This window comes from Lepidochelys kempii, chromosome 4 (genome assembly GCF_965140285.1).
Source record: "Lepidochelys kempii isolate rLepKem1 chromosome 4, rLepKem1.hap1, whole genome shotgun sequence".
Classification (NCBI taxonomy): Eukaryota; Metazoa; Chordata; order Testudines; family Cheloniidae; genus Lepidochelys; species Lepidochelys kempii.
This window is the reverse complement of record NC_136383.1, coordinates 10564265-10587065: the sequence shown is the minus strand read 5'-3', so window position 1 is coordinate 10587065 and position 22801 is coordinate 10564265. Positions and strand designations below refer to the sequence as shown.

Genomic DNA, 22801 nt, shown 5'->3' with positions numbered 1-22801 from the left:
ATCTAATGAATCATTTCCACATGTTAATAAATACTTCGTGGGAGTTTTATAAATGACAATTAATTGTGAATATTTTACATTACAGGTGATGCTACAGTGACAATTACTCACAGATATACTCCAAAAGAGCAGCTAAAGATCCATACCCAACTAGCTGACATTATAATAGTAGCTGCAGGTAATACTAAGTGTCCTTAATACTACAATGGCAAATGTTAAAAACTCACCAGGTGCTCGGTTTCTACAACTGTGGTGCCACTATCTGTTTTAAATGTGTTATCTAAGTGGGTTGTGATCATGCTTGCTGAGGGTGCTTCAGTGGGTCCACTTGTTTTGAGTAAGGGAAGAGATTTGGCCCTCAGTTTTTGCCCTTCAAATTTGCAGATTCATAAACTAATTTCTCATCACGTATGACACCTTCCCTTTAGGGAAGCTTAAGGATGAACTCAGGAATGGAAACCAGTCAGTGCACAGCTAATACAGGTATAATTATATAAACTAAAACATTTTCTGTACTGTACAAAAATGGTGAGTCATTCAGCTTCTGACAGTAGGGTTTCCGTAAATCAGCTGGAGGCCATGTTCAGGTAACAATAGTGTCTTTCTTTTGCTATTAGAATTAAGGGCAGTCTTGGCAAATTAAATGTGGTGTTTTGGTATTATGTATGTATTATTCATCCTTGTTTTGTACAATTGCAGTATAAGGAGGTAAACGGAAGAATGGGCTGTTGAAAGAATGGATTTTCTATAATTAGTAACTGGAAAGTTCAGTGGTTTGATATTACTGGAGATATGTAGACAGAAATACTTGTGTTTTGATTGGGCTTTTCTTTACTAAATAAAGAAGTGATCAGAGTTCCAACTTTGGATGGCAAATGTTGCTTTAATGGTATTTTTAATATCTTAGCAACATTAGAAACAAGTTTGGCCAATGTCTATGTAGTTCTTCTATTTTTTTTTTCATAGTGGTCATTCAAGCCCCTCTTGCTGTACACAGGATTTGTGTCATTTCACCTCCCCGATCACTCCTCCACACTCCAAACCCCAAGCCTTGCTAACTGCCTTCCAGATGAATATGGGTATGGCTTACTCTGAGGCTTATCATTTCTGTTCAAATGTGAAGTGAGGTGCTGCTTTCCCTGACAGGCTAAATGCACTTCTTCACATGCCAGCTTAGGAGCAAGGAAATCAAGCTCAGGTCTTGAGCTCAGATCTCCCATATGGTGATTACGAGACTGTGCTCTTAACCAGAATTCACAAATTATAAGTAGAAAATAATAATGGATGTGGAATCATTTTCTTTAGCGTGTCTGTGTAGATAAATGCTGCTTAGTAGTTCATCAGAACTTACTGTCAGGGTTTAATCACAGCTTCTGAACAGAGTTTGTTGTTGGCTGTGCTTGCATTTAAACTGCGTTCAGTACCAATTCAGCAATACCTGTTGCTTACACTTTTTCTTCATGTCACTCGTTAGAGGAACATGATACAACACTCATTACACAATACGAGATATATCTGGGCTAGATTGGGCAAAGTATACACAGCCCTGCATTGGGTGTGGCATGGAGTTGCATAGCCCCAGTGGAAGCTCCGGGAGAGATCGTGCCTCAGGAAGGCATAATCCCTTTAAGTTTCCCTGAGTTCACAGGAACTGTGCAGACTGCATCTTTCTCTGGGATGGTGCAATATTCTCACCGATGTGCCTGGCTTGCTCTGCTGCTAGGATGAAGGGAGTTCAGGGCATGAACCTATTTCCTCCCCACCCCATTTGTGGTGGGACCACAGTTGTGACAGGGCTGTATGTGGGAAGTGCCAGCAGGAGGAGGCCCTTGTGTGTTCCCTAACACATCTATAGCAGGCCCACTTGCAGGCTGGCTCTCAGTTTGACTCCTTTTCTGCAATAAATGCTATTCATGATGCAATACTCTATCTTCCATTTAGTTGTTAGTTTTTGAAGTCTGCATTTTATCAAGCCAATGGTTTATTCATTTCCTCAAGTGTTCTTATTTCACATTTCTTGCAGAAAACAGCTCTGCCTAAATTGTGATTTTGAAAAAATAGATAATTAGCTTTTTCTGCAAAACCTACGCATTTAAGGATTTCCCACATATTAGACGTAAAGCATGTTAGGAGTCAGTGATCTCGTAGCAGTTGGTATGCAAAGGAGACTTTGGTAAATCACAGAATCCTAGAAATGTGGGGTTGGAAGGGATCTCAAGAGGTCATCTAGTCCAGCCCTCTGTGCTGAGGCAGAATTAAATAACTGTGTTAATTTTTTGGGGGGGTGGTTGTGGGGGAGGAGCAAGCAATTTTTTTTTGTTTAGTTTAAGTATTACTGTGTTAATAGGGCATATTCTCAAATCGTTATAAAGGATTTAGCTGTGCAACTCCTGCTAGCTTTAATAAGAGTTGTAGAGTATGACTCTATGCCGCTCAGATAATTTCCCCCCATAAAATTGTGGAGTGGTCCTATTACCAGTACAACTTCCAGTTTATTGTGTAACAGTTTGATGAAATAGACATAGGCCAGCACCTCTCAACATTATTGGAACGTATATTAGAAAATTTGCCTCTTTCAACACTTTTCAAGCTCATCTATATACAATATATAGAGAGAAATGTTGTTGTATCACCTCTCTCTCATACAGCAGTCCCTTTCTCCCTAAAACAGCTTGCATCCAGAAACACTCACTTTTGCTTTCTATTCTCCTGCCCCCCACAGCTCTCTCAAACCATTCCTGCCTTTGACCCAGCTAGTGGGAGAAGGGAAACCTTTTACAACATATATCTCTGAGGGGCGCTGCAGATGTTCTGTTTTAGAGTATTAGAATGCCCATATTACTAAAGAGTGGCAGAGTCAAGAGAATGAAGGTGTCCTTATAACACATGAAGCAAGGCTGTATTTTATTTTAAAGATGGAATGTCTTCTCATTTAAAAAGCGGGGGGTTCTGTAATAGGTAAGAAAATTTGGAAAGGGCTTTGAGTGGTTACACTTATCAGAATAACATGTCATTCCTTTTAGATCATATAAAATATAATATGGAGGTAATGTACAAGTATTTCTATACTTTATTCCTCAATAGCACATAATGATTTAGGTGTCATATAGTATTTGTCTTAACATTTGAGGGAACTGTTAGGGTATGTCTACACTACGAAATTAGGTCGAATTTATAGAAGTCGGTTTTTTAGAAATCGGTTTTATATATTAGAGTGTGTGTGTCCCCACAGAAAATGCTCTAAGTGCATTAAGTGCATTAACTCGGCGGAGCGCTTCCACAGTACCGAGGCAAGCGTCGACTTCCGGAGCGTTGCACTGTGGGTAGCTATCCCACAGTTCCCGCAGTCTCCGCTGCCCATTGGAATTCTGGGTTGATATCCCAATGCCTGATGGGGCTAAAACATTGTCGCGGGTGGTTCTGGGTACATATCGTCAGGCCCCCGTTCCCACCCTCCCTCCCCCCGTGAAAGCAAGGGCAGACAATCATTTCGCGCCTTTTTTCCTGAGTTACCTGTGCAGACGCCATACCACGGCAAGCATGGAGCCCGCTCAGGTAACCGTCACCCTATGTCTCCTGGATGCTGGCAGACGCGGTACGGCATTGCTACACAGTAGCAGCAACCCCTTGCCTTGTGGCAGCAGACGGTACAGTACGACTGGTAGCCGTCATCGTCATGTCTGAGGTGCTCCTGGTCGCCTCTGTGAGGTCGATCAGGAGCGCCTGGGCAGACATGGGCACAGGGACTAAATTTGGAGTGACTTGACCAGGTCATTCTCTTTAGTCCTGCAGTCCTATTGAACCGTCTTATGGTGAGCGGGCAGGCGATACGGACTGCTAGCAGTCGTACTGTACCATCTTCTGCCAGGCAGGCAAGAGATGAGGATTGCTAGCAGTCGTATTGTACCATCTTATGCCAGGCAGGCAAGAGATGAAGATGGCTAGCAGTCGTACTGTACCATCTTCTGCCAAGCAGCCATGAGATGTGGATGGCATGCAGTCCTTCTGCACCGTCTGCTGCCAGCCAAAGATGTAAAGGATAGATGGAGTGGGTCAGAACAAGAAATAGACCAGATTTGTTTTGTACTCATTTTCCTCCTCCCCTGTCTAGATCACACTGCAGTCACTCACAGAGAAGGCGCAGCGAGGTAAATCTAGCCATGTATCAATCAGAGGCCAGGCTAACCTCCTTGTTCCAATAACAACGATAACTTTGGTGCACCATTTCTTATTGGAACCCTCCATGCAGTCCTGCCTGAAATACTCCTTGATGTACAGGCACACCCTTTGTTGATTTTAGCTCCCTGAAGCCAACCCTGTAAGCCGTGTCGTCAGTCGCCCCTCCCTCCGTCAGAGCAACGGCAGACAATCGTTCCGCGCCTTTTTTCTGTGCGGACGCCATACCAAGGCAAGCATGGAGGCCGCTGAGCTCATTTTGGCAATTAGGAGCACATCAACCACCACACGCATTATCCAGCAGTATATGCAGCACCAGAACATGGCAACGCGATACCGGGCGAGGAGGCGACGTCAGCGCGGTCCCGTGAGTGATCAGGACATGGACACAGATTTCTCTGAAAGCATGGGCCCTGCCAGTGCATGCATCATGGTGCTAATGGGGCAGGTTCATGCTGTGGAACGCCGATTCTGGGCTCGGGAAACAAGCACAGACTGGTGGGACCGCATAGTGTTGCAGGTCTGGGACGATTCCCAGCGGCTGCGAAACTTTCGCATGCGTAAGGGCACTTTCATGGAACTTTGTGACTTGCTTTCCCCTGCCCTGAAGCGCATGAATACCAGGATGAGAGCAGCCCTCACAGTTGAGAAGCAAGTGGCGATAGCCCTGTGGAAGCTTGCAACTCCAGACAGCTACCGGTCAGTTGGGAATCAATTTGGAGTGGGCAAATCTACTGTGGGGGCTGCTGTTATGCAAGTAGCTCACGCAATCAAAGATCTGCTGATATCAAGGGTAGTGACCCTGGGAAATGTGCAGGTCATAGTGGATGGCTTTGCTGCAATGGGATTCCCTAACTGTGGTGGGGCTATAGACGGAACCCATATCCCTATCTTGGCACCGGAGCACCAAGCCGCCGAGTACATAAACCGCAAGGGGTACTTTTCGATAGTGCTGCAAGCTCTGGTGGATCACAAGGGACGTTTCACCAACATCAACGTGGGATGGCCGGGAAAGGTGCATGACGCTCGCATCTTCAGGAACTCTGGTCTGTTTCAAAAGCTGCAGGAAGGGACTTTATTCCCAGACCAGAAAATAACTGTTGGGGATGTTGAAATGCCTATATGTATCCTTGGGGACCCAGCCTACCCCTTAATGCCATGGCTCATGAAGCCGTACACAGGCAGCCTGGACAGTAGTCAGGAGCTGTTCAACTACAGGCTGAGCAAGTGCAGAATGGTGGTAGAATGGGCATTTGGACGTTTAAAGGCACGCTGGCGCAGTTTACTGACTCGCTTAGACCTCAGCGAAACCAATATTCCCACTGTTATTACTGCTTGCTGTGTGCTCCACAATATCTGTGAGAGTAAGGGGGAGACGTTTATGGCGGGGTGGGAGGCTGAGGCAAATCGCCTAGCTGCTGGTTACGCGCAGCCAGACACCAGAGCGGTTAGAAGAGCACAGGAGGGCGCGGTACGCATCAGAGAAGCTTTGAAAACCAGTTTCATGACTGGCCAGGCTACGCTGTGAAAGTTCTGTTTGTTTCTCCTTGATGAAACCCCCCGCCCCTTGGTTCACTCTACTTCCCTGTAAGCTAACCACCCTCCCCTCCTCCCTTTAATCACCGCTTGCAGAGGCAATAAAGTCATTGCTGCTTCACAGTCATGCATTCGTTATTCATTCATCACACAAATAGGGAGATGACTACCAAGGTATCCCAGGAGGGGTGGTGGAGGAGGGAAGGAAAATGCCACACAGCACTTTAAGCACAGCACTTTAAAAGTTTACAACTTTAAAATTTATTGAATGACAGCCTTCTTTTTTTTGGGCAATCCTCTGTGGTGGAGTGGCTGGTTGGCCGGAGGCCCCCCCACCGCGTTCTTGGGCGTCTGGGTGTGGAGGCTATGGAACTTGGGGAGGAGGGCGGTTGGTTACAGAGGGGCAGCAGTGGCAGTCTGTGCTCCAGCTGCCTTTGCTGCAGCTCAACCATACACTGGAGCATTCTGGTTTGGTCCTGCAGCAGCCTCAGCATTGAATCCTGCCTCCTCTCATCACGCTGCCGCCACATTTGAGCTTCAGCCCTGTCTTCAGCCCGCCACTTACTCTCTTCAGCCCGCCACTTACTCTCTTCAGCCCTCCACCTCTCCTCCCGGTCATTTTGTGCTTTCCTGCACTCTGACATTATTTGCCTCCACCCATTCGTCTGTGCTCTGTCAGTGTGGGAGGACAGCATGAGCTCGGAGAACATTTCATCGCGAGTGCGTTTTTTTTTCTTTCTAAGCTTCACTAGCCTCTGGGAAGGAGAAGATCCTGTGATCATTGAAACACATGCAGCTGGTGGAGAAAAAAAAAGGGACAGCGGTATTTAAAAAGACACATTTTATAAAACAGTCGCTACACTCTTTCAGGGTAAACCTTGCTGTTAACATTACATACATAGCACATGTGCTTTCGTTACAAGGTCGCATTTTGCCTCCTCCCACCGCGTGACTACCCCCTCAACCTTCCCCCCTCCCTGTGGCTAACAGCGGCGAACATTTCTGTTCAGCCACAGGCAAACAGCACAGCAGGAACGGGCACCTCTGAGTGTCCCTGAAGAAAAGCACTCTATTTCAACCAGGTGACCATGAATTATATCTCACTCTCCTGAGGATAACACAGAGAGATAAAGAACGGATTTTGGTTGAATGCCAGCAAACATACACTGCAATGCTTTGTTCTACAGTGATTCCCGAGTACGTGTTACTGGCCTGGAGTGGTAAAGTGTCCTACCATGAAGGACGAAATAAGGCTGCCCTCCCCAGAAACCTTTTGCAAAGGCTTTAGGACTACATCTAGGAGAACCGCAAATGCCAGGGCAAAGTAATCCTTTCACATGCTTGCTTTTAAACCATGTATAGCATTTTAAAAGGTACACTCAACAGAGGTCCCTTCTCCGCCTGCTGGGTCCAGGAGGCAGCCTTGGGTGGGTTCGGGGGGTACTGGCTCCAGGTCTAGGGTGAGAAACAGTTCCTGGCTGTCGGGAAAACCGGTTTCTCCGCTTGCTTGCTGTGAGCTATCTACAACCTCCTCCTCATCATCATCTTCTTCATCCCCAAAACCTGCTTCCGTATTGCCTCCATCTCCATTGAAGGAGTCAAACAACACGGCTGGGGTAGTGGTGGCTGAACCCCCTAAAATGGCATGCAGCTCATCATAGAAGCGGCATGTTTGGGGCTCTGACCCAGAGCGGCTGTTCGCCTCTCTGGTTTTCTGGTAGACTTGCCTCAGCTCCTTCAGTTTCACGCGGCACTGCTTCGGGTCCCTGTTATGGCCTCTGTCCTTCATGCCCTGGGAGATTTTCACAAAGGTTTTGGCATTTCGAAAACTGGAACGGAGTTCTGATAGCACGGATTCCTCTCCCCAAACAGCGATCAGATCCCGTACCTCCCGTTCGGTCCATGCTGGAGCTCTTTTGCGATTCTGGGACTCCATCATGGTCACCTGTGCTGATGAGCTCTGCATGGTCACCTGCAGCTTGCCACGCTGGCCAAACAGGAAATGAGATTCAAAAGTTTGCGGTTCTTTTCCTGTCTACCTGGCCAGTGCATCTGAGTTGAGAGTGCTGTCCAGAGCGGTCAGAATGGAGCACTCTGGGATAGCTCCCGGAGGCCAATACCATCGAATTGTGTCCACAGTACCCCAAATTCGAGCCGGGAACGTCGATTTAAGCGCTAATCCACTTGTCAGGGGTGGAGAAGGATGAATTCAAACTGGAACAGGTACAGAGAAGGGCTACTAGGATGATCCGAGGAATGGAAAACTTGTCTTATGAAAGGAGACTCAGGGAGCTTGGCTTGTTTAGCCTAACTAAAAGAAGGTTGAGGGGAGATATGATTGCTCTCTATAAATATATCAGAGGGATAAATACCAGAGAGGGAGAGGAATTATTTAAACTCAATACCAATGTGGACACAAGAACAAATGGATATAAACTGGCCACTAGGAAATTTAGATTAGAAATTAGACGAAGGTTTCTAACTATCAGAGGAGTGAAGTTTTGGAATAGCCTTCCGAGGGAAGTAGTGGGGGCAAAAGATCTATCTTGCTTTAAGATTAAACTCGATAAGTTTATGGAGGAGATGGTATGATGGGATAACATGGTTTTGGTAATTAAATATTCATGGTAAATAGGCCCAATGGCCTGTGATGGGTTTTTAGATGGGGTAAGATCCAAGTTACCCGGGAAAGAATTTTCTGTAGTATCTGGCTGATGAATCTTGCCCATATGCTCAGGGTTTAGCTGATCGCCATATTTGGGGTCGGGAAGGAATTTTCCTCCAGGGCAGATTGGAAGGCCCTGGAGGTTTTTCGCCTTCCTCTGTAGCATGGGGCACGGGTCACTTGCTGGAGGATTCTCTGCTCCTTGAGGTCTTCAAACTACAATTTGAGGACTTCAATAGCACAGATATAGGTGTGAGGTCTTTTTTAGGAGTGGTGGGTGAAATTCTGTGGCCTGCATTGTGCAGGAGGTCAGACTAGATGATCATAATGGTCCCTTCTGACCTAAATATCTATGAATCTATGAGTAAGGAAATCGATTTTAAGAGCCCTTTAAGTCGAAATAAAGGGCTTCACTGTGTGGACGGGTGCAGGTTTAAATCGATTTAACGTTGCTAAATTCGACCTAAAGTCCTAGTGTAGACCAGGGCTTAGTTAACTAGCTGCCTAGCCAGGCAGATCTGTCTGATGTCTAGTCAGATCTATTGTTGTTGTCTCTAAAGCCATAGCAATAAGTCACATTAAAAATATAAAACACTATAAGTTTATTTAAATATTGGAACACAGTTCAAAAAATGGCACTAAAATTCTGTTCTTGACAGGTAGGGCTTTTCTCTGCGTCAAAGAGAATTGTTGAAATGGTTCAAAGAGCTTATGCTGGATTTTAGCAGAGCCTGGAAGCCAGATTAGAGCAGTCATCTCTCTGCACAAGCCTGGGTGTTAAAATCAAGCTCCTTCCGATGAGGATCCTTGCAAAGAAGAGAGTCTTTGTGGACCATTCCTGCTTCCATTGACATCAAAAGAGTTTTGCTGTTGTCTTCAATAGGAGTAAGATCAGTCTGCATGTGTGTCTACAAAGAGGTCACCCTTATGCTTACCAATTACCTTGGATAACAACCTTGGCATTTGTAGAATTCTAGTTATTTCCTCTGATGATTATAAGGAAGTTTAGCTAAAACTGCAAATATTGAGATAACCTTCCATTCTATTCTGGTTCTTATACCACGTTCATCACCATGGTATCTTCCTGTATAGTGTTTTAAGTGACGTAACTATCATCTGTGGTTTTCTCTTTCTCCCATCTTCTCTCTGAGCTGAAGGGAATTATGTGAGTTTTTCTTTTTATGTGTATTAAGTTGTTTTTATTCGTGATGGCTGGTTGAAGACATGCACTGTGCACTTGAGTTCAGTTGGAATTTCTTAGTTGCTGAGGGCTTCACGCTCAGGTAGACTGCACTTCTGTAGTCCAGTTAGAAGTTAATGAAGGTGTGTTTTACTGAGGCCAGGTCATCATCCATCAGGATGGGATGCAATCTCCTAACTAGCTATAGGTAGCAGAATTATTTATTTGTGTTATTATGGAGGTTGCTCTGCACTTGCTTAGCATCAGCAAGGAATCCAAGAGCACTCCTAAAATGTGGACTGACTAACCGATTTTGGGTGTCTATCTTCAACCAAAGGAGACTGTTTCATAGCTACAAACTTCTCTGCATTTACTTCTGCCAGTAACGTAATCTCCACTTGCCCAGGTTCAACCTCAAGCAGTTATTCTTCATCCATGAACTGATCTCAGTCAATTACTGGGTTAGCTTGGTGACAGTGGTGTTTTCATATGTAGTGAAAGATAGAGTTGTGTGTCACCTGCATATCTTGAGTCCCCAATGTCTTGCTAGATCTCCTAGTGGCTGCATGTATATGTCGAACAGTTGCAATATTTTATCTGCTTCTAGAATAGTAAAATTTGTGTCAGCAATGTTACGTAAACAATATTGTACGCTGTTCAGGTAAATGGTTGGAATGTCAAGTATTTAACAATTAAATATATGGGAAATCAAAGAATCCAAGGATGTGCTGTAGAAATAGGATCTTACATAGCCTCACTGAAATTATTTGCTCACTGTAGACACAACCTCTTGACATCAACCTTGTTTCTGACCCTCAAAATCTAATTAAAACCATGGTGTTTTCTGTGTATCAAAACTATGACAAAGATACTGAAAAAATAAACCAATTATATAAAATTTTCTATAATTAAGAGCAGATTACTTAGTTCTGTATCTGGCTGTGTTAATCAAATATTTCTTGGTGATTTCAGGTATTCCAAAGTTGATTACAGCTGATATGGTTAAAGAAGGTGCAGCTGTGATTGATGTAGGCATCAACCATATCCATGACCCTCTGACAGGGAAAACCAAATTAGTAGGGGATGTGGACTTTGAAGGTAAGAAAAATACCCCTTCTGATATAAAAGTACTGGATAAGTTGGGTTTAAGGTATTTGATTATTTTTAAAAATGAGATGGTTAAATTAATTTGTCAAATCGGATCTTTTCTCCTCACCTGAAGAAGTGTATTGACAAAGCAAGAAGTTGTATCTAAACTTAATACATACTCTATTAAAGAGCCCAAGTATGACTGTTTTTAAAAGAAACTGGGACGTATAATTATAAAATGCATGCCAGCACTGATGACAGGTGCAGGGGAAGCAATGGCAAAGGGCTGTGGTGCCGCTTCCTCCCCAAGTTTCCCTGCTCCCTTTAGGCATCTTGTGTCCATGACCACTAAGAGAAAGCAATCCCCAGACCCCAACAAGTTTAGGGACTCCAATTGCATATAGTATGTATTACAGCATCACTGGTCAAGCTGCTGTTATCAAGGATCTTTCTGCACTTCCACTGGAAACTCGTATTTTAAAATATTAATTTTGCTTAAGTAATTTTCTCCATGCTAAGACTTGCTATATATAAATCTTTTGATCCTGAAAATCTTGGTGAAATTATCCTATCTTAGATCACAAATGACAATGTGCACATTGATCTCATTTTAGTATCCTGTTTTTGTGCAATGTATTACCAAACAACTGCACAATACGTCTTGATTGACAATGTCTGCTCAAAAGAAGTTCTAGACTGGAATAGCAGGATTGTTACAGTTCAAAATTAAAGTTTATTGGCAGAGCTGTGTGTGGGAAGCTTACACCTATCCACATTCTAGCTATTGGCCCCTCATTTTTGATATGCATTAAATTCATTCACATTTTTTAAAAATAATCTTTCAAGTCTTGGCATACAGGCTCTAAGTCCAACAGCGCAATTGTATTCAAAATGTTTTTTAATAGACTACTAGAGCTTCACACACACAAACTAGACAAAACCCTGCTTGCTTTACTCACACATAAAGATTTGTTAAAGTCAATGAAATTACTCTCATGAGTAGAGCAACAGGCTTGATCCTAGATATATTTTAGACATGTATGTGCGTATGTATAATTGCATGTTTAAAGTAGAGATATACAGGAAGTTATTATGAAAATATAGTTGTAACAAAATGCTCTCTTCATTTGCTGCTTTGTACAGTAGTAAGTAAAAGATGGTAAAATGGTACAAGAAATGTTACATAGCAGATGCTGTTCAGAACTGCAACAAAATATAGTAAACAGAAGTTCCACAAACTACTAGTATATACAAGGGAACATAATTTGCATAAACACATCTTAAATATGTGAGCCACATTTCTCTTTATTTCTTTAAAAAGTTTATCTGACACTCTGAATATAACATAAAGCTATATCCGGATGGCCAGGTCATGATTCAAAGTTTCTGTACATGCAGATATAGTACTGTGCTGTGTATGTCTTGACAAGTTCTGCTGTGGCTTGTTCCTCAGGATTTTACCTGGGGTGAGGGAAGATCCCAGAAGGAGGGAGGAACTTTAACTTGTGTTATGCCACTGAAGTTATAGGTAGTACTTAGCTGCACATTGCCATAGGGAGATTGTTTTGTTTTGATTAATGATTTAGTGAAACTTTCACCGATACTAATGAACCAGCAACAATCTGATGCATATAGGCTGTAAAGTAAAACATTTACATGCAAATTATTCGACTTAGCAGTTAAGAAGTGGAGCAAGCCATTATATCGAGTGAAAATGATATGGTAATCACAATCTGAGTTATTAGATATTTGCATTTTTGTTTAATGTGTTTGTTTTCACCAACAGTATCTTAAATTGAGCAAAGTATTGTACTGAGAATTAATTTAATGATTCTCTGAATTATAATCGGTTAGTATACAAATCTGACCATTTGGCTGAATTCATATTTATACACATCTGATTTTTTTTTAAGGTTGAGTATAAGATGCTTTAAATGGCTAGCAGTAATATGCAGTAACAGTTTAAAGTGTCACCTGTCTCCATCCTGCCACCCTCCCTAATCTCAGCTGTTCTGTACTATTAAACCATCCTTGACATAGAAAAATGTGCACTGGAATAGAAAGTGGGGCATTAATTCTCACATGGGCAATCCAAATTTAAATTTCCTTTATAAGAAACATGTATAAATATGGCTTGGATTAATCAAAGCCGTATGATTTGAGATCACCTTTAACAGCAGGGTGGGATCTTCAATTGCCACATCACAACTAACATCTTGGATTCCCTGCTTTATAAATACTGAAAGATGCTATTTAAAACTAAAGCAAGCTTTAAATGCTTTAAAAGTGGACAATGGGGTGAATTCCCACCTCTGCTGGAGGGAGTTCAGGATGGCTCTCTACACCTGTTTTTGAAGATCTTACAAAGTTTTACTTTATGGTATTTATAAAATTTCTCTTTATGCTCAAAGAAACTATAATAAAACGAAGTTTTCAAGCTTCACATTTGAGCAGAGATGAGGATCAAAATCATGTGGGTGTCCATGCTTACTCTTCCCCAGAATATAAGGATAAAACAGACATCTGATGGGACTCAAAGGAAATAAACATAAAAATTGTAATAGGGAATAGTTGTGCAACATACAAAACATTATATAATTAGCCTGTGGCACTCACTTCCACAGAGTATCATTAAAGTAAATAGCTTTAGTAAGTTTCAAAAGAGGAATAAGTATTTTGGTGCAGGCCCGACACAATGGGCTTTATGCAGCACTTTATCATGTACCAGCTATTCCATGTACATGAATTGATGTCAAAGAGCCTAATCACCATGTTTGAATTTGTAAGTATTTCCCCCTATTAGTCTTGGGGGAGATTTTCAAAACCACCCAAGGGGCTTAAGAGCACAAGTTCCACTGACTGTCAGTGAGACTTGTGCTCCTAATTCCCTTAGGTGCTATTGAAAACCTCCCCTCTTGTCTCTGATTTGCAGGTGAACTCTGTCCCCAGAGTTCAGGTTGGGTCTTTTCTCAACAGCGACTTCTGATGTGCCCAGGATAACCTGGCATTTGCTGATAACTGCCTGGAGTTTCTCATATGGCTAACTAAAATCCTTCTTTTTCCTTCCTTCTTCCAGAGTCCGGGGTTTCATAGATTTGGCAGGAAGGCTGCAGCAGAGCCTCCATATGTCAATAATGATTTTGCAGCAGATAGTAAATTTGATGGCTGCAACAGTTTTTTGAAGTACCCATAGCATATTTTCTACACAAAACATCCAGAGTTTCTGACCACGCAGAGACGCACACCATATCTGTTCTCAGATGTTCTGAGTTGGTCCAAGTACAGAGACAATGTGAAATTAGCTATGGACTTCCAAGCAGCATCAGGCCTGACTTTTTCCATCCAGATTGTCTCTTACTGCTGTTGGTCTCTGAATCAAATTCACTCCTGGTGTAAAGAGCTGTCAGTTCATTGCTTAATTTGTCTCTCTGTGCCTACTACACCCCAAACCTATTAAATACATTGTTATATCCAGACGTTGCTCAAACTCGCACGCTTTCTCACTCAGGTAGTCCTGGTGTGTTTGAATCTTCTCTTTTGGACCAAAGGGGACAGCTCCTGTTGAAGGCAATGATAGCTGGGAGTACTCAGCACTTCTGAAAATCAGAATTTAGCTCCACACAACAAACTTCTGCTGGCCTAGCTATGTTGGTCAGGATTATGATGAGGTGTGACCCCTGACGGAGCTATGTTGGCAAAAGCCCTATATTGGCAAAACTGAGCTTCTGCCATTATAGCTTATTCCAGCTCCCCACCCCCACCCCTTCACTCCCAAACAAACTAAGTTATATTGGCAAAAGCTCAGTTTTGCCAGTATAAGCTGCATTCATACTAGGTGCGATTTGCCAAGCTAGTATACAAGTATAGCTATACCAGCAAAGCACTCCTTGTTTAGACATACCCTAAGGGTCTGAGGTAGGGCATCCAACATGAGTGGGATGTTTTGAAAAATTGGCCAATATCTGCAAGCATCTCTACCATGTGGATTGAGGCTCTTGGCCAGGGGTGGGCAAACTTTTTGGCCTGAGGGCCACATCAGGGTTCCAAAATTGTATGGAGGGCCAGGTAGGGAAGGCTGTGCCTCCCCAAACAGCCTGGCCCCATCCGCCCCCTCCCACTTCCTATCCCTGACTGCCCCCCTCATAACCCCCCACCCATCCAACCCACCCTGCTCCTTGTTCCCTGACCATCCCCTCCTGAGACCTTCCCGCTCCTAACCACCCCCCCCGGGACTCCACCCCCTATCCAACCCCCCCTGCTCCCTGTCCCCTGACTGCCCCAACCCATATCCACACCCCCACCCCTTGACAGGCCCCCCGGGACTCCCAAGCCTATCCAACCCCACCCCCACCCCCCATTCCCCATCCCCATTAGAAACAATGGAGTTATACTGGTGTACAACTATTGTACAAAGTGGAAAATCACAGCCTAGATATTCACATAGGGAAAAAATAGTACTTTGTGTGAAATATATAATGAAAAAGTTACATTTTAAATTAATGACAATTTGGAGTAAATAACGTGCTAAATGTAATGTTTGTGCCAAAATGCTCTCTTGAGTGTTGTACACAGCTCAACTTTTGATCTGCAAAAGTTGCAGACTGCTCCTTGAGACTGTTACCCACAAACGTTTAGTTCAAAGAGTGAAGTTATGTTTGTATCTGGTTGTTGTTGACAAGAGTGAGTCTAGTTGGTTGGCATAAGAGCACTGTCATCTACTCTTCTGTGATTAATCCTCTTAGATGTCTGAAGTTCTTAACTTTAAAGGAACCTAGCAAATGAAGACTGTTTCCAAAGTAGAGGATCCTGTTTGTCAAGGAAACAATCTGCTTTTCATTTCTTGTTAAGAATCAAAGAAATATTTTAAAGTTCTAAATAAGCTGCAAAATGACATCTCGTTCCCCTTAAGCGCTTAATTAGAATACTGGCATTTTCCAGACTGCCAAATAAATGCTTAGGGCACTGTATGTTTCAAGAGTCTCCATGCAGTTAAAGCAGATTCAGAGGCTAGAGCTTTTACATCACCTAAAAGTGAAGGTGAGACAAAGTCATTGGTAATGCAACACGTCATTTGCTGCTGATTAGTCTGTCCTATCCAAACACCATCTCAGAAACCGCACATTGATTTATCATGCTGCACAGTCAAACCAAATCTACTTAGAACTTTCAGGGCCAAATTTTCAGATCTGGGCACCGAAGTTTGTCTGCAAAAAATGCATTCAACACATCCACATTTACTCCTCTAGATAGGGATTTACCAGACTGCAATCACCCTTTTGCAAGGGCAAACTCATTTTTAGATGGCTTTTCTTAGTCACCTATTGTTCATTTTAAAAATGTGACCCTTGAACTGTCGTTTGCAAATTGACCCTAGGCAGGTAGTTATGTAAGCCAGTATAAAATTAAACCTTTGCAGGATAATGATACAGTACAGTACATAACATACAGTGCAGGAATAGAAACTGCCCAGCATCTGAGAAAAACAGCACCCTATGCATTTAGTCCTAACAGGGTCACCAACATGTCAGGTAATTAATACTATGCATGATTTTCATTGCTAAGCTTTCTACAGGAAAAACATCTTCAGGTTGTATATTGCATGTCTTTGTAAATAAGATGGTATAAATTGCATTCTGAATAGTACCCCAAAGAAAACCATGAAATATTTCCACTTGGAAACAAATTTGTTTCCATTTGAGGTACATTCTGTTTTAATTAGTATTATGTTATTCCCCAAAACAGGATAATAGTCTTGATATGTGCTAATATTCGTTCAGGCATGGGTATAGTTCCATTCAATGATTATGAAATTGATTGGGACAGTGCAGTGATAACTTTACTAAACTAACACATCAAATTCAATCAAAAAATGAGTAGTAAGTAGTTCAAAATTATAAAACTAATAAAAGAAAAGGCAAATAATGTATCTGAGAATTTTAAGAGTGAGTGTCCTATTTCATCAAATTCATTCTTATTGTATAATGTAAGCAAAAAAACCACATTGCAATTTATGTTCACCTTTCAAAAAGCTTTCAACGTGTCTGGTGGCATCAATCGAGTTATTAAAACCCTATCAACTTCAATTACCACTACTAGATTTTGCCTCAGTAAGGGCTTGATTTGGCGCTAATGAACTCAATGGGAACTTTGTCAATTACCTCGGTGGATGCAGCATCAGGCCCTAACTGAAAAAATAGTATGGAGAGGTATCGTCATTCGTAATCAATTGTTTGTTACCAAAAAAAAACTAGAAAATTAATTAATATCCTGTCTATTAAACTTATAGCAACCCTTCATTTCCTCTTCTCAATAGTTCTTTCTAAGATCTTTCATTTTACTCACCAATCGAGCACCAGATACATGTAAATTTAATTATTCTGTAGTATTGGCAAGTAACTTTATTCCTCATATTTTAGGTGCCTAATTTTCTACCCCTCAATCTCCATGGATCTCATCTAATGCTTAATTTGAAAATAATGGTGCAATTTCAGCCCATTATTGACTTTGGTGGGATAGTCCCACTTACATCAGAGGTGAACATGGTCCACTTAGGGGAAAAAAAGATGTTTCCTTCTTAATCCACGTATATATGCTCTGAGTACGTGCCTTTCCCACACTATTCTCGAGCAGCGTCCATATGCTATGCAGAGTCCAACTCGGTGGCAAATACTGTTTAGCAATTCCAGTTCACTCCTCTATTCTGTTTCATGCATTTGGCAAGAACAGGGTTTGATTTTTCTGGCAATTCCTTAAGAGCTAGCACTGCCAATTCTGAAGCTGGTAGTGGGGAGGTGAAGATGTACAATCTGAAAAAATCACATGTTCTGCAGCAGTTGAGTGCAGAAATAGACTTGCCATGTAGAGGAACCACAACTAGCCCGTAATTTATTGATTGCATTCCATCATTTGTTGGGTTTTCTGAAAGTTAAATGATTCCCTTGCAAGTGGTGAGCCTGGGGTTCCAATTGTTAACCTTATGCAAAATATATAAGTAGCACATTGTGTCAAGAAATTCCATCTCCCATGTCAACAGGTTAACATGACACTGTTTTCCATTTTTCCTGTGTCCTTAAAGGCTGTTTTTTAAATGTCTGGGATCCTGCCATTAATATTTCTCATGAGTAATGAAAGAATGTCCTAACCCTCGGTAATGTTTCAAGGTTTGTGACTGAGTTGCTGGTGTAGTTTTCAGCAGCTTCCTGGGGAAACTGATTATGTAAAACTGACCCCCGTGAGAATTTATTACTTGAGGCATTGAATCCATTCAGCCCCAACTTTGTCTTTTGGTCTTAGCCCAGATCTCTAAGCCATGTTAGCCAGTAAATTCCTCTCTCTCTTTATTCCTCCCTTTCCTTTGTATTCTGGCCACAGGCAGTAGGCCAGGTTGAGGAGAGGGGTTGGAGATAGAGGGCTCAAACCTCAATCGCAGCCCGGCTGTTTGTACATTTTTAGAACAGTGGTGGTGGAAGTCCATCTGTAATCCCATCCACCAGACGCATAGGTGACTTGGACTTCCATTTTTATTTTCAAAGTGAGATTCCCAAACTTTTCTGAGATGCGCCGCTGATTTCCAGCTGATGACACAGTAAATTCATGCGCACTTTTGAAATATCAGAGCTTTTGAAAATAGATTGTTTGGAAATATTCTTACAGTAGTATATTTTTTCTCTTTATATTAGAGGTAAAGAAGAAAGCTGGCTTTATCACTCCAGTCCCCGGAGGAGTAGGACCTATGACTGTTGCCATGCTCTTGAAGAACACGCTCATTACTGCTAAAAAGCTCATTTACTAGAGAGCTACTCTACACTGAAAAATGAATCCAAGTCATTCTATTTATTGATACATAAAACATTTATTTTTTACTACAAATATATTTATTTCTACATTGTATTTATTTTTTCATGTAAAATATTATGAATCCGATGATGATTTACAAAATGTTGCAATACCTTATGTTACCTCCTGCAGCTGAATTGTGAGTAAAACAAAGTGCAGTTACAGCTTTCACATGTGTATTGTTGTTCTGTAGGTCAATCTTGTTTATAAAAAAAAATAAGGACTAAGATGCTTTTGAATATTTTACTCTAAGTCCTATTTTCAAAAGTGACTTAGTCAGTTAGGACCCTAAACTTCGTTGAAAGTTAATGAAGCTTAAGCTCCTAAATGCTAGATCACTTTTTTGAATATTGAACTTAGGCTCCCAAGTCACTTATACACTTTTGAAAATTTTATTCTAAATCTTAAATTCCTTGCAAATCCAAAACTTCTGTTGATGTCAGTGGGAATTTTGCATGCCCAAGTAATGCAAGATTCAAACCTAAGATTCAACTGCACGCCAGTAATGCTGAAATCATAAAGGGCTCACATTCAGCATGTACATTTTTTTTTAACTAAAATAAGCTTACACACAAAAGGCCAAATTCTGACTTTATTTTCCCACCCAGAAGTCAGTGGGAGCGATGCGCACTAGAATGGAAACCAGAATTTGTCTCCTTCAAAATCCAGGCTTTGTTAGCCAAATATGTTGATACACATGCAGCGTGTTGTGTTTCATTTTAAGCATGCTCATGTTTGATATGTGATGATCCTACAATGTGACCATGCATGGATCACTTAGTAGGATCAGGACTGGGATTAATAAGTCTATAGTAAAACCTACTATAGAAATGTGTCATTGGTAACATAAAAGGGGAGAAAAAGATCATCCAGAATGAAATAGTTGTGTTAAAACTATGAACTGCATTCTCTCTTGCCTCCTGTGATCAGCTTATGTTCTTAGTCTCTGCCATAAGGCCCAATCCTGGTCCCATGGGAGTTTTGCTATTAACTTCAATGACCACAGAAGAGTGACATTGGGAAGAGGACACTACTGCTATAAAAATAAGAGGTAAACTTGGGAGAATAGGGAATATTTATCTGCATTTAAAGAAGAAATAAAAATGTTGATGCTCACTTATTCATTCAATGAGAGAGAGGGTCAGTTAAAAAACTGGATTAGAGTAATCAAATGCGATGTAAAATTAAAATGGGAATGCCAGTCAATACCAATAATAAGCCATTCTGATGATGATTGCATATATTATTAACACTGAGGGCCCACTCCAGCTCCGACTGACGTCAGTCAGAGTCAGATTGGGCCATTGTTTACATCTCTGAATCTCAGTAGAGAGGGTTTTGATTATTTACTCTAATCAAGAGCCATTGATGCTTGCCTGTAGTTTGTAGATTGCCTGAATGAAAAAAGCCCAAATATAATGCTGAATATTTCTTCAAATACAAAAATGTACTTTCTACAATAAAAAAATGTTGGAAAGTTACATTTGTACTGATTTTTCTTATGACAGTTTTTTCTGTTTAGCTTTTAAACACCAAATACCTGCTATTTTCTTTAAATGTACATAAAATACAAAAATGAAAAGTAAAAGTATTTATATTTCTGCTAACATTTTTCTACATATTTAGAAAAATTAATGGTGGCCCAAATAGTATAAACCAAGGAAAGAAATAAAACGGTTGTGCCAAATGAACAGAATAAAATTATAATTTCTGTAATGTGTTTTTTACAGGAAGAACATTTGAAGCCTGAGGCATAAACAGTGTCAACAAACATGTACAAACAATGTCCCAATTCTGCATACATTTAGGCTTTGTCTACACTAACACTTTTGTCGGCCAAACTTTTGTCAGTCAGGGCTGTGAAAAAATATACCCTGGATCAACACAGGTTTCACCGACAATAGCACCGGTGTGGACAGTGTTATGTCGGCAGGAGATGCTCTCCTGCCAACATAGCTCCTGCTGCTCATTGGGGGTGGTTTAATTATGCCGGCAGGAGAGTGGCTACACAGAAGACCTTACAGCAGCACAGCTGTGCCGCTGTAAAGTCAGTAGTGCAGACATAGCCTTAGGTATGTGCTTAAATTTAAACACACGCATAAGTGTTTGCAGGATCAGGGTATAAGGATACAGTCCTGTTGAACCTATTGATAATGAAGAAGCCACCTTGTGGGTACTATAAATTAAGTTCTATTGTGTGGGTAGGTGGATGGATGGATAGATATAGAAAATAAAGCTCGCTTGATCCAGCTATCCTCCTGAATTGTGACTTATTAGCAAGGGTTACCCACCTAGGCATAATACACAAGCTGCACCCCACACCTGAAAAAGATCAAAACCTACTGGCTGTAATGCATTACCAGGAGAGTGAATTAGAATGGGCAAGGCTAACACGCCATTTCCCTCCTGACAAGTGAAGCTCCTGGATCTAATTCCATGGGTCACTGAGAGGAACACAACACAGAAGAATAACCTGACACAGTGAGACACGTTAGAGATGTACCACAGTATCCTTACATTGTGAAATGTTCGTCCCTCCCTCTAGCTCTCTCTTGAGAAAGTGGAAGTGGCTGCTAATGTTCTGTGAGCATAACAATGTGCGAGAGTTAGGAGCAATGGGACTACTTGCATGTACAAGTACTTTACTGGGCCAGGCCCCGCTATATTTTATTATGTCTGATTAAATTAGTGACCTTGGGAGGGACCAGTCCTAATTGTAAATGCTAATAGAAATGTAACTGATGCTGTACCATATTCCAGGTATCTTAATCCATTTTAGGTTCTTATATGGCTCCTTATATCAGGCCCTTTGGCCTGAGCTGTTAGCCAATATGCAGGGCCTTGCAGGATTGTTTCCATTAGGAAGAGCAACAAGTGATATGAGTGAGGTATATTTGTCAGTGCAACCCTGTTTATTTACAAGAATGTAAACAGAGTCCTGTTTCCCTGCACACAATAGAAACAAACAGGAAGAGTCAGTTTTCTTCCTCACAATTTCCAAGTCTACCTTCCTGGCCAGTAGTCTCCCCAGAGAGAAGCTCTTGGCTTCCTTTCACAGTCATGCTACCAGTTCTTCTCTGGCTTTCCCAAGGCTTTCTGCTTCTCACCCACGTAGCTCCAACCAAAGAATGCCCCTGCTCCTGCATTTTCAGTCAGTTCCAAGGAAACCCCTTGGCATGCATGGCTAAGGCTCTGCCCCGGCCTTATGCAGCCAGTACTTTGGGTAGTGGTCTCCCATTGTTTCAGCTATCGCTAAACAAAGGGACATTTCATTGCTCCCTTACTTAGCCTGAATGAGAGGTAGCTAGCACTCTCATCATCTTCAGTGAGATCTGTGTCTTCTAAGTTCTCAGCTAGTGCCTTAACCATTGGCCAATCCTTCCTCTCTAGGAATAATATAAGGCCCCCAAAATACAAGCCACACAGAAAATCTCTCTCATTTGTAAGTAGTACATAGGTTTAGTTTCACTGACTTTTGCTTCACTGCATCTTTGACAGATACCAGGTTTCTCCATAAAATAGTGTCTTTGCATGCACAATTATGCCTACAGGTAATAGGAAACGGGTGTTTCAAAAGAAAACCCAAACAGATTGCTAGATAATGGTAGTTTCCTAAATGAATGTGTGGTTGCCCTGAGGCTTTAGGTTGTTGCCAGATGCACTTTTTTTTTTGATTGGTAAGAACACGAGGTGACGCTTCATGGTATAAGTGCAAGAAAGACACATGAGCACAGGTAAGCAGAACAACTCATCTCTCTGGAAAGAAGAGAAGAAACCGCTGTTAATCTGCTGCTAGATATGGCATTTGGAATGCTAATATATATTTTGCTACGAGGTAGGTTTATTGGGGTTTTTATTGGTGTCCTATAGACATAGGGTTTTGTATTGTTACATTTGTTTAAGAAAAGTTCACTCATACTTTCTGTAATAAGCAGTGGGGGAAAAAATCCAAAAAGTTCAAAGGAATTCAGAAACAAAATTAGTTTCAATAGTTTCTGACTTCACTGAATTTTTGGATAGATATGATTTCATTTAGAATCATTTTAAAGAGAATCTATCTATCTATCAGTAGATATGTCTTGTGTAGCATGTTCTAGTGAACTATATTGTATGCAATATAAAGTAACTACAATGGGATTTATAACAGCATGGATATGTATTTGGAGACTGTACAAACAGTAGCTCATTTTCTGTTCCCCACAGTCCTATAACTAAGCTGTGACAAAAGGAATTCAAAGAGGCAAGAACTTAATAAAAAGAAATCCTCATTATTTAAGTTGATTAATTCAGAAGTCCATTTAACGGACACATTTGTACAG

The 22801-nt window shown here is 41.6% G+C and overlaps 1 protein-coding gene across 1 annotated transcript in view; it reads left to right on the top strand.

The window, feature by feature from the left end:
• MTHFD2L (methylenetetrahydrofolate dehydrogenase (NADP+ dependent) 2 like) overlaps nucleotides 1-19925 on the top strand; it is a 67992-nt gene extending 48067 nt beyond the window's left edge. Inside the window, exons 6-8 of the mRNA XM_073340366.1 lie at nucleotides 86-178; nucleotides 10530-10655; nucleotides 18326-19925. Coding sequence (XP_073196467.1) covers nucleotides 86-178; nucleotides 10530-10655; nucleotides 18326-18438 — 332 coding nt within the window. The 3' untranslated portion in view covers nucleotides 18439-19925. The remainder of the gene's footprint in view (nucleotides 1-85; nucleotides 179-10529; nucleotides 10656-18325) is intronic.
• Nucleotides 19926-22801: the final 2876 nt, after the last annotated feature.